Raw genomic sequence first — 21,019 nt, forward strand, 5'->3', positions numbered from 1 at the left:
AAAAAAGACGAGGGATGGGGAGGCAGGGAGACAGCTAGGCTAGACAATATTAAGTGCTGATCATGGGATTAAAACTGTCTTAAAATGGACTAAGCTTTTGTAACGGCTTATATAAAAATATTTTAACTGTGTGGGGTTTGGGTGGGAGAATGAACAACTAGCTGTACAGGGATTGTGTTTATATTGGACTCCAGTTTATATTGCTGTGATTCTGATGTTCTGATACAGCCTCGGGGGCAGTTTCCCATTTGTGAGGTGCAGCTGTATCCCTTACTATTAGCATTCAGAAAGAATCTAAAAACATTCCTGTTTACCATTTGGTGGCTGAAAGATATGGTTACTGGCAACCAAGAAATTATTTTATAGAAGTTTAAAATATCCTTTTTTATTTTTAATTATATTTTTGAAACTATTTTGTATGCCTTCTTTGGCGGGGAAGGGCAGGATATACATTGGAATAAATAAATAACCGTGCTTATCAAAACGAGAAATCCATCACGGAGACATAGCTGTGGCTAAGGATGCTGGTAGTGGTGTGAATCTCGCTGTGTAATCTTATGCATGTCTACTCAGAAGTAAGTCTCATTGAATTCATTGCAGCCTTAGGTGCCTGTTCTCCTTACGTGCCACAATATGAATTGGGTTTTGAAGGACAGAACTAGCGAAACTGAATGAAAAGGGGTAGGATTCCTAGGGAGGCATATATGAGTGCCATTAAAAACAATGTATAAGTTGTTCGTGTTTTTGACAATTCATTAATTCCTCGCCTCTGGAAGTAGGAGTTGTATGGAAACTCATTCTCAGTATAAATGTCACAGGCATTTTGGTCCTCAGCCCAGAGACAGTGTTTTCAGTGCCACCACCTTAAACATTATTCATAAACCAGGTGCTTTGGAAACAAAATATGTACTGATTGCTTTTACCAGATTTACAAAGCAATCCTATTCATGTTTGTTTTCATGTACCATTGTGTTTTATAAGGCTTACTTCCAGGAAAAAGTATGCACCCAATCCCATATGTTATACCCATTTACCTGGGAATAAGCTCCATTAAACTCAATGGGACTTACTTCTGAGTAGATAGGTGTAGAATTGTGGTATAAGGCCAAAGTCCTCCACACACTTACTAAAGAGTAAGCCTCTTTCTACAAAATGGAATTCATTTATAACACAATTCATTGGATTGTGCTGTTAGAACAATTACAGAAATAACCAGTATACAACTCAGAGTGTGTTTTTTACATAGAAAAGTTATTGAAAGCACTACAAAACCACCATTGAAATGACTGGCTTCTCCACAAAATTTCTTAACTGTCAGCCCTCTGAAACTTGGGGGACAACTAGCTTGTTGCCTCTGTAACACGGACTCTATAATACGAGGGACAACTTGTTGCAGCTAAGTTGTAAATACTTTTAGAAGAAATAGCTACACTAAAGTATAAATGCATTTGTTACATGCATTATGTCATTTGTACTAGCTAGAACTAGTGTTTCCCACTATTATGTAATGCATAAAAATTAAAGCTGGCATTGAGCAGAAAATAACCACAACTGAACAGCTCCCATTCTCCATTCAGAAGCTTGTTCTATATTAAGCAGCACTGGTCCTTTGCAGGATATGCCAGCTAATCCCAAATTATCTGTTAGCATTCCCCTGAAATGAGGCCTTTCACAGAAATTCTGTTGTATAATACAAGTACAAAGTCTGTTGCACCTGTATCCTTGCACATCTTTTTTGTATATAGAAAAACATGGACAGTAGAAGGGTTTTATAACTTGGAAAGCTGATGCAAAATCAAATAACTTCGGGTTTCCTTTAATTTAAGAGAGACAGCATTCATCTTTCAAGTAAAGATGTACTGAAGTAAATTCATAGTATAGTCACACTCTTTCTGAGTGATTCCTTCATAGTTTGAATGTAAAACATGCATCCAAGCACCTATTGCTGTTCAGTCACCAGGTGACCAGTAGCCCAATATGCCCATCTTTAAGGGCATTGGGGCACTTACTGTGGGAGGCCTTTTCTGCAATTCACCCACAAGAAGCTGCTGATTTGGACATTGGTCCATCTAGTGCAGTCTTTGTCCACACCAACTGGGATTGACCCTGGGACTGTCTGCTTTCAAAGCAAGTGCTCTACCGCTACAGCCCATCTACCTCAACCATCCAGTTCTCTATTTCAACAGAATATTTATGATGTCCCCCTTTCTCTCCTTTCACTTCTGATGTCCCTGCCACATCTGCTTCAAAGTCGTTCTAATCTTTGGCTCATTAATATAACATGTTCTGCTTTGTTCTAATACAGGCTTCCTCAACTTCGGCCCTCCAGATGTTTTGAGACTACAATTCCCATCATCCCTGACCACTGATCCTGCTAGCTAGGGATTATGGGAGTTGTAGGCCAAAAAACATCTGGAGGGCCAAGGTTGAGGAGGCTTGAGCCCTAGCTCAACAAAACACTTAGCTCCACTGGTGACTTAGTTTAACCTTCATTAGTTAGACAAACCATGTGCCATCTTACAGACTAGCAAGCAAGCTGTGGCTTGTTTCTCCAAAGCTTGGCTTGTTTTTCAGCTTCTTTTGCCTTGTGCCCTTGTCCCATGGAATGGGGTGGTCAAACAAAGAATGGTTAAGCAAGGTTGTTGGGTTCAAAGAGAACACCAAGTTCTAGTTACACTTAGTATCAGCCATGGTTTGTAAACCAACAAGAAATTCGTGGCTTCATTGTTTGGTGGGAGGAAACCAACTATGGTTAGTAAGCTAGGTTGGGTTTGCACGTTCAGACTAATAATAGTTTGTGACCTTTGCATGAAGGGTGGTATATAAATTCAATAAATAATAATAAGTTAAGTTGAACAAAGCATGCCATAGTTTTATATGTGAACAGTCCTCTTCTTATACTGTCAACAGATTAGTAGCTTTCATTGACAGTCTATTTATTCTCATAATAATACATTATAATGCTGGCATATATTTCCCATTTGGTGTTAACTGTATGTTAAAAATACTATTTTTTGAATACAGAATGAAATAACATCTTGTTCTACAAAAGTGAGACTCTGGGAAGCGGGTATAAAAGAATGGTTTTATTCTCCGATTGACATTTTTAGATTGGCTAGAACAAACTTAAAAGCACTCCACTTTCAACCATGTTGAAAGCTATCTCATACTTTTGGGCGTTCAATATATCCATTTGGATAATACATCTAGTCAGTATATGAGCAGAAGGGATTCATGCCATAAGACTGAGAATTTTAAAGAAGGCAGAAAGGAAGAAAATATAGGCCAAATATAATATTTCCCCCAGTTAAGTGTAAAAATATTGCTTCTGACTCTTCGGAATAAAGTTGGTCATCACACTTCTGTAGAATGTTGTTTGCAGAATACAGGGCATCGTTTTAACTTCTTAGCAAAGGTAGAAGTTAGAGTTTCACCTTTTTCTCTCCACTGTTTAAATAGCTTGCTTTTTCAATTGGTCATGTATTTGTTTTTCCTCTGAAAAATTTGGCAACTACATGGTACTGTTTATGCTGGCAGTAAACAAATAGCTATAATTCTTTCACATTGTCAAAAGTGATGGTTTTTAGAGCTAAACAGCTAATACAAACTTGAGTTTCAAAATATTATCCTATGTATTGAATGGGTTTTGGTTTCCAAACTCAACACCTGCTTTTCGGTTCTACGACTTAATACCATCTCTGCAAGTAACTTCATCTGAGGATGCAGTGGAATTTTAATTTGCAAGTCTTATGTTTCATAATACTGAGGTTTGGTTGTCTCTCAATAGTGCTGTTGTTTAGCTGAAGAGGATGCAACACACCTTACCAAAGTCATTTTCCATTAGCCAAGTTACAGTGTTATTTAATCCACACAAAGTTTATCATATACGACCAGCCCATTTAAGTTAGTATCATCTTAATTGTCCATTAAGGTACTAATACTGTGTCTTCACATCTTTGTTGGCAAGTGGTTTTTTAGGAGCATTGTGAATCTCTCGAGGGGTGGATGAGCACCATTTCCCCCCTACCCTCACAGCCAAAGGATGTACAGCAGCAGAATGTTTTGGGTTAAGATCAGGGGAGGGCAATGTGTTTTGCTTCCTCCTGAAACCCCCCCTAGGTCCAAGCAGATGCTTGGACTGATACACATACACCTCTCCCCTTTAAATAGATAGAAGGAAGTGTCAGGACTTATCTAGAGGAAAATTTTCCCATTCCCTCTTCCATCACAATTTTATTGATTGGACACAGGTTTTCAGATTGGTATTTAAGATGCATCTATGTCTTCATTGCATCCTTACTTTATATAAGGTATAAAGTGCAATTGATTCCCAAACCAGTATCCATGGGGCAAACAGTACATTAAACACAGATGGGTATAACAAAGAACAGATGGTTTTGTTTGCTAAGGCGGGGGGGGGGGGGGACAGCATGGGGAGGCCGCAGTGCTGCACAGAAAATAGTGCTTGTCCATTGACTATTGCCCAAATCAAAATCACATTCCTACTGCAGTGGAAAAAGATGTAGGTACACTTACCTAACTATAGTTTACTCCTTGGTAAAGTGCACTGCATCTTCAGTTTTGTCAGTAGCAAAGATTGTATTTCAAATTTCTGGAGCGCATTCAGTTTAAGTAGCATCAACAAATATTTCATGTCCAGTAAATTTTGGTACAGTTCTTAAGATCAAATTTATTATAATGGTCTGGAAGCAGTTTATATGAATCACTTTTAAGAGCCTGTTTATGACTAAACAGGCTTTGGTAGTACATGGAAAAAATGGAAAATGGGCTATAAAGATATTTCAGAGTAGTGTTTCTGTTTTATTTTAAGCAATATACAATCGTAAGAGGGTTTCTTTCCTTGCTTCGGTTAAGTGTCCTTAGCAATTTAAACGTTGGTGCAATGAAGTAGATGAGTTCTGAGTTTTGTTTTCCAGGATAAATGATTAGGATCTTCTCCATCAAGTATTGGCAAGTTTTGAAAAGCATACAGAAAAAAATACATTAAACTAATTTGGGAGGAAAATGCAGAGAGACAGGAATCATTTATCTAATGCTTTTTGTTTGCTGTATGATTATGTTTATTTATTTCATAAAATTCTCAAACAGCTTGATTGCATATAACCTCATAGTAGTTTACAAAAAGTTAAAGCAATAAAATTATCACTTAGAAGGATTAAAAATAATAATTTAAGACATTTGAAAAGTTGAAAAGACAGCAGTAGACTGAAAGCAGATCAGAACTCACATCAACATTCTTAAACATTTGAATAGGCTTGTCTAAATAAAAATGTTTTTAGCAGGCGTTGAAAAATGTACAGTGAAAGCTGCCTGTCTAGTATCAATAGGTAAGGAGTGTAGGTGACGCCACACTAAAATATCAAACTCTGACTGAAATCACCTACAGGCAATCCCCCACTTCTGCGTGTTCGAGGTTCACATGGCCGCGCACAGGTGTGCTGTTTTTGGCGCCGGAAGGGGATGGAGCGGGGGCAGGGCAAGAATGGGGTTGGGTGGAACAGGGGGATCCCCATTTGCGTGCAACCTGGTGATGTGTGCAGCAGCCGGGAACAGAACCCCCACATAAGTAGTGATTCTCCTGTACTTATTGTAGACAGATTACATCCTAGTGCCATTTAGAACTGTTTTGGAGGTAAAATGTAAATGCCCTGCATATTTGTGTTAGGTCAACACTTGGTACAAATTAGTATGAATCGTGTTACAGTTTACTGAGTTTGTAGTTTTGAAGTCCCGAATGTGGAGGAAGAACCTATCAATTCCATAGCGCAATCGGTTGGGTCACATGGTTGGGGTTATTCAAAGCCGTTGAAGCTGCCCTTGAGAGTGACCCACGGATGACACACTATGTGAGAATTACTTGAACATTGACATTGTCTTTCTTCCTATCCAGTCAAATTGCTGCTTCAGGCAGAAGAGAGAGGAGTCGTGTCAATCAAAGGTGTGTGTGCAAACCGTTTCCTTTCTATGAATGAAGATGGCCGGTTGTTAGCACTGGTAAGCAGTTTCTTTCTCCCTCTCGTATTGGGGTGGAGCTAGATGTCATGGAATGCCTTTAATGCTTTTTAAAAATTCTCAGAATTTGGTGCAGTTACAGGAGAACACAGCTCCACCTGTAGGCATTAATTAATACCTTTCTTGGACTTCCACTGTGGTACAGTGGAACCTCGACTTTTTAACGTAATCCATTCCGGAAGACCATTCGGCTTCTGAAACGTTTAAAAACTGAGGATCAATGGGCTGCAAAGTAAATGGGGGAAAAAATGAAAAACATGCCTCAGAAGCCATTCGACTTTTGAAGAATGTTCAAAAACCGGAGCACTTACTTCCAGGTTTTCAGCGTTCAGGAGCTGAAACGTTCGAGAATGGAGGCGTTTGAGTTGCGAAGTTTGACTGTACTTCCATTTTTGGGCTATCTTTGATGGACGAGGTTAAGCAATATTTTCTTTAAGTATATTTTAGCATTTACATTAGTGTGCGTTAGTAATGGAAGTCAGTAAATAAAAATATGGTAGTAAATACACTGGCGGAATCCAGAGATAATTGTGCTTAAGTCTAATCAAAATCAGTAATGTGCATTTTCCAAGACCTTTTGTATTAGAAATTTTTCAGTTTGCATCAAAAAATTTCTGGTGCCCTTGAGGATAATCTGATTTAGCATGCTTATTTTCCTTGTTTTGAGTAAACAAAGTTAAAAACTTTGAAACTGCAAAGCTTGCCTAATAATGTATTTGCATCCCTTCATTAATGAATTTATTGACACTTTTTGTGGAAAAAATAAAGCCCTGGAAATTTGTTCCACCCCACATCCCTGATTGAAATGGGCAAATTGTAGTTTGTGCCCAATTAATTTCAATGGGACTGACAGCACAACAGTATACATGTCCACTCAGAAGTATTTCCCATTACCTTTCCATGTAATACTAATCTAGGATATGCAGAAGGGGTGTGCATTTGCGGACAGCCCTATTCATAAAACAAACCAGGATTCAACGCTTACCATAGTTTCCTGTTACATGCAAACCAGAAAGGACTATTAATGGCTTCAAAACAAGCCAGGATATTAAGCCAGTTTAAATCATGGCTTCGTATCCTGGTCTGTTTTGAAGCTTCAGGTTTGCATATTATGGAGTGCTGAATTCTGGCTTGTTTAGTTGCTTGTGTGAGGAGACTAGAGGAGCACTTCCTATAGGGGCACACAGTGCGTATCTGTGAACCATCCTAAGATCTATGGATGAAGGGCAGTAAACAAAATTTAGTAAAATAAATAAATATCCTTTCTTATTGAACTAGGATTTTTGGCTTAGCATTCCATGCAAATGCAGCCACTGATTTCAGTGGAATTTACACTTAAGGAAGTTTGTTTAAGTTTGCAGACTCACTTAGCTTATCTCTATTAAGGGTGGGCACTTAATGTGTATAAAAACTAAATATTTTCCATTCCTTATTACATAAGGCAGTGTTGACCTTTGATCGGGTAATTAGACAGCTAGTTTACAAAAGGCTGTTGTGTTGAATCTTTTTGTAAACTACCTCTCTAATTTGGAAGTAGTAGTTGGAAGTTTTCATTTATGTGGATGTGGGAGTGTGTTACCTATGCGAGCTTCAAAGATAAAACAAAATAGTATTCTGATTGTATATGTGTATTATCCTTTTGCTAAATGGGTGTGAATGCTGAGCAAGTCTTAAATACTTCTGATTAGACTATTTCGTGACAGTAGCAGACTATGAATAACGTTTTCTTCCTTCATTTTCAGAAATACATAACAGATGAATGCTTCTTTTTTGAACGCTTGGAATCTAATAACTACAATACATATCGATCTCGTAAACATAGTGATTGGTATGTCGCACTGAAACGAACTGGGCAGTACAAACTCGGACCAAAAACTGGGCGAGGACAGAAAGCTATCCTTTTCCTTCCAATGTCTGCCAAGAGTTGATTTTCGTGGCAGAGTCTATAAAATATACTACAGCAGTGGTAAACTTCCGCTTTGCCACAAGACAGAAAAATGTGACCAAATATTTGCCAGGACTTGCAGATTGATTGTACAACTGTGTATGTTTTAAGCCTTCTAACTGTTTTAATTCCTGGAACCATATATGTGTGTATGTGAATGTGTCAGGCTCGAACACCAATGCACCAGCTGAATATTACGCTTGTTTCCAACTTGATGGCTTGGGGGTAGAGTTAAAAATATATATTATTTGGGCCATTCAAGATGAAAGGGGATTAAAAATGTGCATAGTTAGAGAAACATTAGCATTTCAAATGAAATAATATATATTAATCCTTTTAGAAGGTAGAAAAGGGGAATTTGATTTGAAACAGAATATACGTATATTTTAGTACAAGGGATTTTTTTTCTAAGCCAAAAAAACAACAACACTAAATGTATTGCTAACCTGTCATGTTTCTATAATTCTCTGGCAGCTCTCTGTGGTACAGCTTATAGAAAAGGCCTGTATACACAGATGGAAATTCTCTCACGGTTAAATCGATTTTATCAAACCCTTCCCTATACCCATAAAGAAGCAATCTAGCAATACTGCTGGTGATTGGAGTAGTGTCTGGTGTCTTGGCAAGCTCAGCTAGGTCCATCCACTCACACCTCAGGCACTCCTGTTGGCATAAACTGATTTTGAAAGAGGAAGGCTCCATTCGGCAGATGATGTACATGTCTGACTTGCCAAAGGCTCCCGGGTGTCTGTGTTGCTGCCGTATGCTTAGGAGGGACTTGAATTCTGACTTAATGCCAGTCTCCTCGAAAACCTCTCGAACTGCTGTGTTCCCTAAGGAGGGGGAAAAGAAAGAGTTCCTTTTTTAAAAGCATTAACTGTAATTCTCTCCTCCATCTTCTCTCTCGCTTTGCCATTAGATTTTCAGTTGTGGTAAACATGCATTCAACAGCACCACCCCTCCCTCTGTTAGACTGAGTGAAAAATATATCTCTCCCCCCCCAAAAAAAAAACCCCTCTCCACAAAATACTTTGGTTGTAGCTATTATAAAAGCACTATTGCAGGTGTTTTAATTTGAAATGCAATGCATATGAAACCAACTTATACCAAACAAAGCAATTGCTGTCAAAGTTTTCTGTGCTTTTTAAAAACTGAGCTACTGCATTTATCATAGGTACGACCTGAATCATAAAACTGTAGGAATAGTTTGCCCAACGTGAGACTCAAACCCACGACCCTGAGATTTAAGAGTCCCATGCTCTACCGACTGAGCTATCCCAGAGCTTCAAAACACAATCTTGGCCTTAAATATAGGCAGCACTAATAAATTTCTTAATTTCTGATATGTAAAACTTACATTTTGTAAATGTGTTTGTGGCTCTAAAAATAATTTTTAAAAGCCCAGTCCAGCAAATGCATAATTAGGAATTATGAAATTAGGTATATGTCTTATGTGCAATTATTAATCAGTCTGTGGTTTTAATCATGGGTGATATACAGTATCACTGTCCATAAGTAAACTAAAACAAATGGGTTATACAGTGGCACTTACAATTATAAGCACATGTGGAAGACAGAGCCACTCCTTCCAAGTAGTAAGTAGCCTGTTATTGCAAGAGTTCATTGTGGATTTAAGAGTGACCTAGCAATGGTGTTACTGACATTACAATTGTACCTTGGATCCTGGACAGTTTGTGACTCAAACATTTTGGCTCCCGAATGCTGCAAACCCCAGGTGTGGGTGTTCCGGTTTGCGAACGTTCTTTGGAACCTGAACGTCCAACGCGGCTTCAGGAAGCTCCTGCAGCCAATCGGAAGCCACGCCTTGGTTTTCTAACGTTTTCAGAAGTCGAAAGGACTTCCTGAACGGATTCCGTTTGACAACCAAGGTGCGACTGTGTAAGTTATGGCTCTAGAGTTATGTCTCCCATTCAAATGTTCAAGTGGGCTCCCCATTTGTTCTGAGTTTGTTCCCAGTTTTGAGTTTCCTTCATTTGAGGCCAAGGAAGTCGGCAGATATTAAAATGTAAGATTCTAAATTAATTCCCCTAGCCTGCCTTACAGGGGCTGCTTAATTCCCTCTAAAAGATTGGTGATCATGACACTCTTACCTTCCTGTGTATGTTGTTTCCCCTCTCTTTCAAGTCTGGAGATATCTAAGGTTAGCATTAATTCTGCACAAACGTTTTTCCTAGCTGTATTTAGCATGAAACCATTTTAGAAGCTTGGTTCTGGCTGGGTTTGCAAACCATGGTTTGGCCTACAAAAATGTCAGGGCAGCCACATTTATTTTAAAATAATGACATTATAACGTTTGTATCATTTAACAAAATTTGCAACAGTCTGCTTTGAACATCATCCGATACAAAGGCACCACAAACCTTGAGAAACAACATAGTAAATTTTAAATAGGAGTTACTCCTGCACATAATCCATGCCATATAGCAAGATATGAGTTGCACAGTACATGTTGATTGTTGATGCGTTAGCAAAATGTTGGCTGACTGCTTTGCTGTGATACCAAATTGCTATTCTGTCTTTATTATGTTGATTCATACCATTGTTTTCCACCTTGCAGACAAAGTAGAGATTAACATATCTATTCGGAAATAGGTCCTGTTGAGTTCAGTGGGACTTATTCCCAGGTAAGGGTGTAGCCTAGGTTGGTAGGCTACAAAGTATGCTCACTTAACCAAAAATCAGTTTCACTGAAATCAACATATGCTTCCAGTGTAACTAAATACTAAGTTAAGTATGTCATTACTAGATTAGTAAATTAAGACAGTTTTCACTGAGTTATTCTTTTAGATATAAAATCATGCCATGCCTTGTGTATATAAATTAAGAAAAATTACTTATTAGGAATAAGGATGCAAACAATTTTGATGTGCTATAGGATTCGTCATTTTACCTACTTACAGCCACAAGTTCCCATTTGCCATCAACAGGTTTCAAAGAAATTGCAGGCCTGACGACTTGGGAGGTGAGGAACCTTATGCAATTAACGAAATAGCCAAGTACTTACCAATATCTTCACTGGGTTCAGACAATCCTCCTGGAAATTTCCATGCATTTATTGTCTTAACAGGGGAATAAAAACAACCATATGGTTAATCTGTTTCCTTTGGCAAGACACCAGAAATAAATTGCTGCCTCTCTTGACTGGTCCTTTCTTTTGTTTTTGCAAATGTGATCACCAAAATACAATTAGGTGTCTACGTGTTTTGCAATATAATAGACATATAGTAGATGTCTATTATATTGCAAGAAAACATACACTGATTTGTCTGATGACTGTTAGATGGTTTATACTTGCAACATTGCTGCTCATTAACAGTTTTTAAAAGCTGCTATAGGTAATTATATTCTATAGCCACAATCCAATGCCGAGTTAGGCAAGTTTAAGCCTATGGCCTTAAGTGTACCTAACTCTCTGTTGGACTGGAGCCTATGTAATCTAATATTTAATCATGTATACTCTACTTCAATGTTTGCAAACATCAGTACATTTTCTAAACAGTGATTGATTGTAGTACTGTTCTATACTGCACTGGCTATGAATTTTACTTTTGTGTCTGTAATAACCAATGTGTATCACATCATTTTTGGTTATGAAGCTGAAAAATAAAGCTGAAGTTATTGTGTGCCAGCTGATGAATAATGTCCTTGTGTAATTTTTCAAGACCAAACTGGATAAAGGTTTTTTACCAGCGTGGTGCGATACCTGCTGCTAATGACATTCGTTTCAAAGAAGTACAGGTATGTTGATTTGCACCCCAGGAGTAATACATTACATATTTCTGATTATCTTTCCCAATTTTGTTAGACCAGCTTCAGATTAATGTATGGTTATAGGGGGGACGGGACTGAGTGTTTCCTAAAGCAGTAGTATCCTTCTAACTCACTTGGTCAGTGCACAGTAAGAGAAGGAAAACTTTCTGTAGTCAAAAAAATAAAAATAAAAATTTGTCCACTAGCACCTTCTAGACCAACTAAGTTTGTTCTGGTATGTACATTTTCATTTTGCGGCTAACATTCTCCTTTCCCTTCCTCCCCCACAACAAACACTCTGTGAGGCGAGTGAGGCTGAGAGACTTCATAGAAGTGTGACTGGCCCAAGGTCACCCAGCAGCTGCATGTGGAGGAACGGGGAAGCGAACCCGGTTCACCAGATTACGAGTCCACCGCTCTTAACCACTACACCACACTGGCTGAGGGTATGAAAGCAGAGTGCAGAGAGACTCTCCCACCCCTGCTTCACAGCATATTAATGGGTTCTTCACTAATTTACATATAAAACCAATTGGCGGGTAACCTATTTTGTTTCATGGGCCTTTAGACTTTGCTTTTCATGGCTGGGAACTGTTTTGCATTTTAATGCTCTTCAGCCATGATGTCACATGTGCAGCTCTTAACACAGTGCAGGTCACCGTTACACAAATACATAGACTTTGAACTTTCAATACATTTGGCCACACCACTGGAATCTAAAGTGCTGTGAAGTTTCTAAGCACACTGTTTCTGAATCTAAAAGTAGCTGCTGGCAAATTTCAAGCAATTTTTTTTTTAAAGGCGGAAAGCCAAATCCTTAACAAGTACAATATGGTTCTTCATAAACTCGCTCTCCCTTGCTTAAAAGTGTGTTTTTGGAGGAATTGTTATTTCTTGAATCTATTAATATTATATTCTCCATCACCCATCAGATACCCAGAAAAGAGTGTTATTTTTTCCAAATTGGGATGTGTGAATTTTCCTGTGCTGCAAACTTTATAACTGTAGCCAGTTAACAGTTTACAATTTGTGTGCCAAACTTAAGCATTAACCTGGCAATTTGTCAAAACGCAGGCAGTTTTACATTACTTGCTACATTGGAGGATTTGTCCTTGAACTTTTGAATTACAAATGAAACATATAATGCCTGCCTTTCCATTAATTAAATGTGCTGTATAGCTAGTGTGAGTTGAAAACTAATCGTACAGCTAAGAAGAAGAAAAAGCAATTATTTGACCAGAATATCAGAAGGTAACTGAAAATAAACAAGACCTTATAGAAAACAATAGAAATAAATGCTTCCTGTTCCTGGTATATATAATTTGGTTGTTGACTGAGAATTTTTAACTATCCCAGCATTTTTTAGTATAGGTAATAAATGGTTTTAAGATACGGTATAAAATTCTTAACAGTTTTATATTTCAATTTATTATTTCTATGCCATTCTTAACGTATCTTTCATCAGCTATATTTTCCACTGAATTTAAGATACATAGCTGGATCCTCAAACTGTTAAGAGGATGGAGGTTTAATTCACCAAGTTATTGATTCATATCTACCTTGGATTTGTAGTGAGTGGAGGCAATTATCGTGTGATGGATATTCAGTGGCTGCCTTCCAGTTCCACATTACAGAAACCACCACGACCACAACTAACACTTGTGCTTTGGCAGGTTCAGCTATGAGGCCAAGCAGCGAAGTGTGTATGTGCAGTTTAAATAATCTGGCGAGTCCCATGAATAGTGGTCTATTCTGGTTATCAGCTCAGATGTGTAATTTATTGCTGTGCTGGGGCTATAAATGCATCGTGATGTCGCAGACAAAACATGCCTCTGTTTGGAAAAGAACCCACAGTGGTCACAGTATAACATGGGGATAAGTGGGTTTAAACCCCATGATTGACAACCCCAAAGGGCCAGGGTGCCTAACACTGCTGAATCATGGCTGGTGCTGGCACCCGGTTTGATGGAGCCTTAGACAAGATACCTTCGCTCAGGTAGGGCCCCCTCAAAGCTTACTGGGAGGTGGGAATGTGTGGCAGCGCTGAAAGCATCATGCTCTTGCACTTCCTTGGTCCTGCACTATAAAGAGAAGTATGGGGTGAGGCATCCACAGCCACTATTATCTACCCCATGCCCAACATTCCTTTGCTCCACCTCTGATGTGTGTGTTGGGGGTGACAATCAGAAGCTTTTGGGGTAAGAGAAGCAGTGGTAAATGTAGCTGTCTGGCCCAGAACCTTTATTTATATATTTTTTTTTTTTAAATAATATTTTATTGAGTTTTACAACAGAAACTTGAAACAACATTAAACCAACAACCTCAGAAAAACAACATAAAAAAAAGAAAAGGAAAAAACAGAAAAGATAAGTATTACAACACACAAACACAAAACAGCAAAATACAACATAGAAAATAAAACATATTAAAAACAATTTTTGTCTCCTTGTATTCTTTACATTAACTTATTTCTCTGACTTCCCCAGGCCTTCCTTCTCTGTATTCCAAATCATATATTCTGTCTGCAAATTCTTGTCCTCTATCGTACTTTGATTTTCTAATACTCTTAAAGACTAATAGATAATTGCATTTCCTTAGTCTGACAAAATATTAAATCTTTCTCTGATCACTTTTTCCCAAATACCCATTCATCCTCAATCCGATGTCATCAAATGTTCGTTATCTTATAATGTTTCTGTAAATAATCCTTGAATTTCCTCCAATCTTCCTTCACCGTCTCTTCTCCCTGGTCTCTGATTCTGCCGGTCATTTCTGCCAATTCCATATAGTCAATAACTTTCATCTGCCATTCTTCCAGTGTGGGTAGCTGTTGAGTCTTCCAATACTGTGCGATACTGTTTATTTATAGTGCCAGCCCATACAAGCATGTGATGGGCCCTTCTGGGGCCCTAGTATTTGCCCCACCTGATCATGGCTATTGGCTTTACTTGGTTTCAACTACAACTATCCCAGTTGCATAGCAGAAAATCCTCTTGGCTATGGTGTTGGCAGTTGTGATTGCAATGTCAGTCCAATCCTTTTCCTCTCTGGCCCCATTTTCCTAGCAAAGGGGTGGTTCAGCCACTGCTATCCACCGTCTGGTGCCTTCTCTGCATGACTAATGTGAGTACGTCATCAAACGACCTCATGATGGGTGGGTATCTCTTGATGTTTGAGCGTGGGTTCCAATGACTATGTTACATTGGCTTCAGGCCCAGGATAACCCAACACAGTAATATTGTAGGGGCCATAAGACTGATAAGGCGTGGGTATACCTAAAGGAGTGTCTCCACCTCCATCGCTCAGTCTGGACACTGAGGTCCAGCGCTGAGGGCCTTCTGGCGGTTCCCTCACTGCGAGAAGTGAGGTTACAGGGAATCAGGCAGAGGGCCTTCTCGGTTGTGGTGCCCGCCTTGTGGAATGCCCTCCCATCAGATGTCAAAGAAATAAACAACTATCTTATGTTTAGAAGACATCTGAAGGCAGCCCTGTTTAGGGAAATTTTTAATGACTGATGCTTTATAATTTTTTATGTGTTGTCAGCCACCCAGCCAAATGGGTGGGGTATAAAAAAATTATTATTATTATTATTATTATTATTATTATTATTATTATTATTATTATCTCAATCAAGTCCATAGGGCTAACTTAGATTCAACACACGTATGCCAATGCAATTGACTCATGCATTGTAGCTTTAAGTCATGTACAATTCAACATGGGTTACTGCTTACAGAGTGAATTGTACAGAGTAGAGTTACTCTGCCAGTTTTGGCTGCCTTGCTGTCTCTGCTAAAACTTTTAATAAATTCTCTTCAAGCAAATTACAGCAGACGCCCAGTAGCTTATTTTTAAAACCTCAAATGTAGCTTGCTTTTTTTTCCAAAATACCAAGAGAAATTAGGCTGCTCCTCGCAAATTAATGGTTTAAATTTTTCTTCAGTTTCCATCCTAGATTCTACCAAACCCATCTACTCCCTGTAATTCTGTCTGTAACATCCCGTAATGGCTATGAAACATTTAAAGGCACAAACAAGATATGTTCAACTTGATCCAATGCATTCATACTCAGAAGTGTTCCGCTGTGGTGGTCAATGGGACACTGGGGAGTGAGAATGCATAACACTTCACTTTTAATGTACACTTGCTGATTATCTGTTAATTTAACAAATGGCTGAATTTCAACCCACCAAATAAAGAGTGTGTGAAGGGTCCGCAAACTGAAAAAACAAAACCCACTCAAGCCTTAAGTTCAAACAAAAGATTATGAAGATAACATCAATGACTTAAAAGGAAAAGCAAAATGCCAGTATCAAAATCCAGTAAAAGTCACAGTGAGCTTTTGTACAGATTGTTTAGGAACTTCCAGAACTGAATTACCCTTTCTAAATATAGTTAGCTGATGAAAAAGTATTACTTCAGACCATTGCTATCCCAATTAATCATTGGCAAAAACAACGATCACAGAGATGATCTACACTCAAAAGTATTGGCCTTTGTCATTTTGTCACTACAGATGGAAGCGAATAAAGTTAACTTTTAACCATTACATGATATAAAAGACAAACAGGCTTCTTAATACAATTCACTACATTCAAGTCAAAGGGCTGGATCTTGATAAAGGCCAGAGGAAGAAATTCTGGTGGTGGCACTGTTCTGCGAAATGCTGTGGAAGACTTAGCGCAGGCATTGAGCAAGGACACATCTTGAGATGGTGTGCAAGGTCTTATGCACGAGACCGTGCAATGCACAGATCTTGTGCCAAAACCTTCCAGCAAGCGGAAGTATGTCTCCAGCACCAAATTATTTCTTCTAGATAATGTGAAAGACTTACTTTATTCCTGTCCTGTACGACCAATACTTTCCCAGTGTGGACATCTAATACAGCACCTGTTGGAGAAAGAATATTTTCTGTATCCTTGGATGTTTAATCAAGAACCAATGATTGAATGTTATATTCAAAGCATTGGATGTTCTTTAAGGGGAGAGGGGGAAATTAAGGGTGATTCTTTAGAGAAAATATACCATTGGAAATGCCATCTCTCATGACGAAACCAATATAGCGATCACTTTCCCAAATTTGAAACAAGTGGCTCAGATGTTTATTAGTTATGAGGCTGATGATCCACAACCCTGTCAAAATGTGCCTGATCTTTCCACTCTGCATCAGTTTTGCCCTCTGTCTCTCTGCCCACCTTACCCAAAATTTAAAGCCTCTTAATGGACAGGCAGTGGCTTCTGAATGCATGTTTAGCCACTGACTTCTGTGGGCTGCCTGAATGTTACATTTTAATCCTGCATTTTTAGAGGACAATGAGATTACATTTATGAAGGCATATATACTCCAAAGCAAAAGTATTTCCATATGCACGCTTAATAAACTAATCACACTTTTATGTGTGGGAGGAATGGTTTATAAATGAAACAGCAACCCTGATGTAACATTCTGAAAGGACATTCCTTAGGAAATTAGTCATAAGTCTTCCAGCCTATGCCATACAATGATATGACTTTGTCCTTCTGGTACATGGTTGGCAGTGTTCTAGTTGGTGTGGAATCTTATTTAGGATGCAAAGCAAAAGCTCAGATTAATTTGGAAGTTACCTGCTAAGAATGTGCTTGGCTTTTGTGTTACAAAAGGAGTCTCAGATTTCTATGACACTTAAGTGTGAATGAGTAATCTGGCCAGCGAATTCTGCCCCGGCGGAAGTTTCTGAACTGTCTTCAGAGGCAGCCCTATGTATAACACGTTGCAGTAATTTAACCTAGAGGTTACCAGAGCATATTGAAAGCATAATACTATTTTTAACAACATAGTGAAGTATATTACTCAGCGGACATTTTACTTTGGTTTCAATCATAATGTCCTTTTTACTTTTGTGTTGTAAAAAAGTTTGTGTGAAAAATAATAACCATACAGTATGTTATTATTAAAACCTTCCTGTGCATTGAGTTACTGCATAAATAGGCAAGAAGTAGTGTTTGTTTGAAATGTAAGTGCTTTAGGGCAAAGCTAACTACCATTATATTTCAAAAATCGCTGAAGACAACTTTAAGAAACTGAGATTGGCATGCATACCCTGACAGTGCTTTCAGCATTATATTTTCACTTGACAGAGGCAGGCTCTTACAGTTGTCTGGAGATGGAAATAGCCTGCAGGAGGTACTGATACAAAAAATGTTCATTTGTGGTGGTTCTAGGTAAGGAGAGGTAGGGTGAGGGGAGGCCAGGTAACAGGTACACAGCACAGGCAGGCAGGGACTATGCCATGTACCAGCCCCTTGTCCAACCTGGGAAATTGTGCTTGTCCTTTCAGCTACCTCTCAGGTCTGTGGCGGCTCCTGCTGTTGAATGCCAGGTTGGCTTTGAATAAGACCTCCCTCAGTCACGATCTGATTGTGGATGAGGAGGCTGATCTGGTCTGTATCACTGAGACCTGGGTGGGTGAGCCATGTTTTAATTACTGTACAGTCGTACCTTGGTTTTTCGAACAGCTTAGTTCTCGAACATTTTGGCTCCCAAACAGTCCTGAACAGTGACTGTTCCGGTTTTTAAACTATTATTGGAAGCCGAATGTCCGATGGGTTTCTGATTGGCTGCAGGAGCTTCCTGCAGCCAATCAGAATCCCCAATTTGGTTTTTGAACGTTTTGAAGGTCAAACGGACTTCCAGAACGGACTCCGTTCGACTTCCAAGGTACGACTGTATTGTTTTCCCCATAAGCTCGAAAACATGCTCAAACATGCCCTTAAAAACAAATCAAAAAGTATTTTTTGTCTTTGCTGCCCTCTACTGATTTAGCTATGCTACAATCTTAAACCAACTTTTTGTGGTCTGGAAAATTTTGTGATTTGAGGCAGGATCCACAACTCTGGTTATTATTAGCCACTGTTAGCACCAACACAGACAACAATACACAATGTTTCTCTCTCTCTCTGAAGCTCACCTGCAACTCCTACTTGATGAGTAGCATAGTGGGGTAACCTGCTGTGTCCTTCTGCTAGCCAAAGGGTGAGTGTGGCAGAGTCCGATTCTGCATGGTGGAAGGCAAAGCCTTGCTCTGCAGCCACAGCTATAAATCTGCTTTGTAGAATAGGAACATGCAGCCAGACTGCTACGTAGCCTTCTGTTCTCCATTGCCTGATAGAATCTGGGAGGAAAGAAGCACAGCAGAATATACTGATGTCTATGCTGGCCAGGTGGGGCTCACTAGCTCTTGGAGGCTTGGAACAAGTCATGGTCACATGCCTCATCAAGCCCTCTATACAATCTCCATATACTGTATAAGGGGTAGCTATGGTTGCTTCAGTGATAAAAGAAATATGTGCACAAGCTAAAATGAATTATCCTTTTGAATGCACCACTATACAGTGGTACCTTGGGTTAAGTACTTAATTTGTTCCAGAGGTCCGTTCTTAACCTGAAACTGTTCTTAACCTGAAGCACCACTTTGGCTAATGGGGCCTCCTGCTGCCGCCAGAGCATGATTTCTGTTCTTATCCTGAAGCAAAGTTCTTAACCTGAAGTACTATTTCTGGGCTAGCGGAGTGTGTAACCTGAAGCATATGTAACCCGTGGTACCACTGTATCTGAAAGCTAAATGCTGGCATTAATCACACTGGCTGTATTTGTACAGAGATACAAAGAAACAGGCAATTTGGCTGCAAGATACAGTTGCTTTTCTCCTTCCTTTGTTGTGCAAGAAAACTAAATATGGATTCAATTAATTCCATTCCAACTGGGCAGGAAGCCAGGATATGAAGCTATGATTCGGATGAAACAAGGCATGGGGGGATTCTAAACCCGATATCGGCAAATCCAGGTTGCATCATCGTTATATTTGACCGGACAGTGTTGCGCAACCAACAAGCTGATCGCCCACCGGGAAAAAACGTGTTTGTAAAACGCAGAATAAATGAGCGAGCTTTGGTCTGCCAGGCAGCTGCTCGAGCGCAGACCCTGCGGTCTCCCCAGAGGCTCAGCAAAATGCACTTGCCCTGCAGGCACCTCCGGAAGGTTTCTGGCTCCAGGCTCTCCGGGGAGCGCAGCTGCGACAGGCGCACGCTCAGCCCGCCAAACTTATCCCGCAGCGGCTGCAGCCCGGCCTCGGACAGGCCAGAGGCGGCGGCGGTGGCGTCACCTCGAAGGCGGCCACTCGAGCAAAGGCGGCTGCAAGGACGAGGCTGCAAGAGCCGGCAAGCCAACGGCAAGAGCCGCCGGCCCCGCGCCGTCCACCCGGCCCCTAACATGGCGGCAGCTCCGGCGACAGCAACAAGAGAACGCCTCAGAGATAGGAAACGAGGGAAAGGCTAATGAGGTAGACTTCCGGTAGTCATGGGTAAAGCTTTGCTCACGTCCTCCTGGAAAGCGAATTTGGGGCGGTTCGCTTTGCCTCGCGGCTTCTCTGCAGTTAAAAAGAGAGTGAGAGCGAAAGACGGATGATGTTAAACTTTATTTGATTGTATAATTGATTGCATCTGCTGTTACAAAAGACAGAGGTGGGTGATGTTAACTGCAGTTACCGCAGTGGCGAAGTAACGTGAGAATAGCAGTGAAGCGATGAAGGCGGAGGTGAAACCACTCTAAAGCGTTAGATCTGCACCCTCTTACCTTGAAACCTATGGGACTTAAAGTGGACACATTAAAAGTGCAATTATATGCATACCTGACTGGGAATAAGCCCTATTGAACTTCCGAGTTAGGCACAGAAATGCGCTTCACGACAATTATCCGTTTAACGCTACGCGTGTTTGACTTTAAAATGAAGTTTAACGGGACTTGCTTTCTAGTTCGTTGATCGCTGGCTAAAAACAACAGCGCCGCTTTAAATTAAAGTGAAAACCCAAATTCAGTTGGAGGCCACAAGTGTTGGCCGCAGCTGCGGCGCAGGAGCCTTACCTTCCTCTTAGGGGACGTGGCTCAAGAGCCGGGTCTCTTTAGTCCCAAAGCAGTTCCGAATGGCAATTCCGGCATGCCATCGAACTCGGTTGACAAAGCGGTCTGAGTTGCGGCGATAGAGGGACAATCTCTTCGCTCGTAGAACAAAACTCAAACCACTTTGGGCGCCCCAGGCGTCAGCGAGGGTTGCTACGCCGGTGGCAATGAGATTTGTTTGCGTGGGATGGGGGGGGGTATAGTTGGGTCACGTTAGCCACATTGAGTCCTGTGCTGTGGGTGGGTTATTGTTGTTGTTTGGCTGTGTAGGATTTCTGTAACTCTGAGATGCAAGGTAGCTTTCCTCTGAGGCGGAGTCGAGGGGCGGCGCTGAG

The 21,019-nt window shown here is 40.1% G+C and overlaps 2 protein-coding genes across 3 annotated transcripts in view; one reads left to right on the plus strand and one right to left on the minus strand.

Annotated features, from left to right (window-relative positions):
- FGF2 (fibroblast growth factor 2) overlaps positions 1–11,627 on the plus strand; it is a 25,215-nt gene extending 13,588 nt beyond the window's left edge. Inside the window, exons 2-3 of the mRNA XM_083457692.1 lie at positions 5,912–6,015; positions 7,776–11,627. Of these exons, the coding sequence (XP_083313818.1) occupies positions 5,912–6,015; positions 7,776–7,961 (290 nt within the window). The 3' untranslated portion in view covers positions 7,962–11,627. The remainder of the gene's footprint in view (positions 1–5,911; positions 6,016–7,775) is intronic.
- Positions 5,058–20,871, minus strand: NUDT6 (nudix hydrolase 6). Of its 2 annotated transcripts, XM_083457543.1 has the most exons (6): positions 20,649–20,871; positions 19,747–20,154; positions 18,697–18,900; positions 16,584–16,639; positions 11,004–11,058; positions 5,058–8,811 (listed from the first exon to the last, which is right to left on the minus strand). In XM_083457543.1, the coding sequence occupies exons 2-6, from the start codon at positions 19,997–19,999 to the stop codon at positions 8,420–8,422; spliced, it is 960 nt and encodes a 319-aa protein (XP_083313669.1). In that variant the 5' UTR covers positions 20,000–20,154; positions 20,649–20,871; the 3' UTR covers positions 5,058–8,419. The 2 variants fall into 2 exon arrangements, with proteins under 2 accessions (XP_083313669.1, XP_083313670.1); XM_083457544.1 differs by lacking the exon at positions 20,649–20,871 and having other exon boundaries at positions 18,697–19,113; positions 19,335–20,154.
- Positions 20,872–21,019: the final 148 nt, after the last annotated feature.

The sequence above is a fragment of the Podarcis tiliguerta genome, assembly GCF_965153285.1.
Source record: "Podarcis tiliguerta genome assembly, chromosome: 9".
NCBI classification, from domain to species: Eukaryota; Metazoa; Chordata; class Lepidosauria; order Squamata; family Lacertidae; genus Podarcis; species Podarcis tiliguerta.

Coding starts and splice junctions, on each gene's coding strand:
- NUDT6 (XM_083457543.1), bottom strand. CDS start 19,999: ATGTTAGGGGCCGGGTGGACGGCGCGGGGCCGGCGGCTCTTGCCGTTG. Junction 16,640..18,696: donor TCATCAAGTAGGAGTTGCAG/GTGAGCTTCAGA, acceptor TTTCTCCAACAG/GTGCTGTATTAGATGTCCAC. Junction 8,812..11,003: donor TGAACCCAGTGAAGATATTG/GTAAGTACTTGG, acceptor CCCCCTCCTTAG/GGAACACAGCAGTTCGAGAG.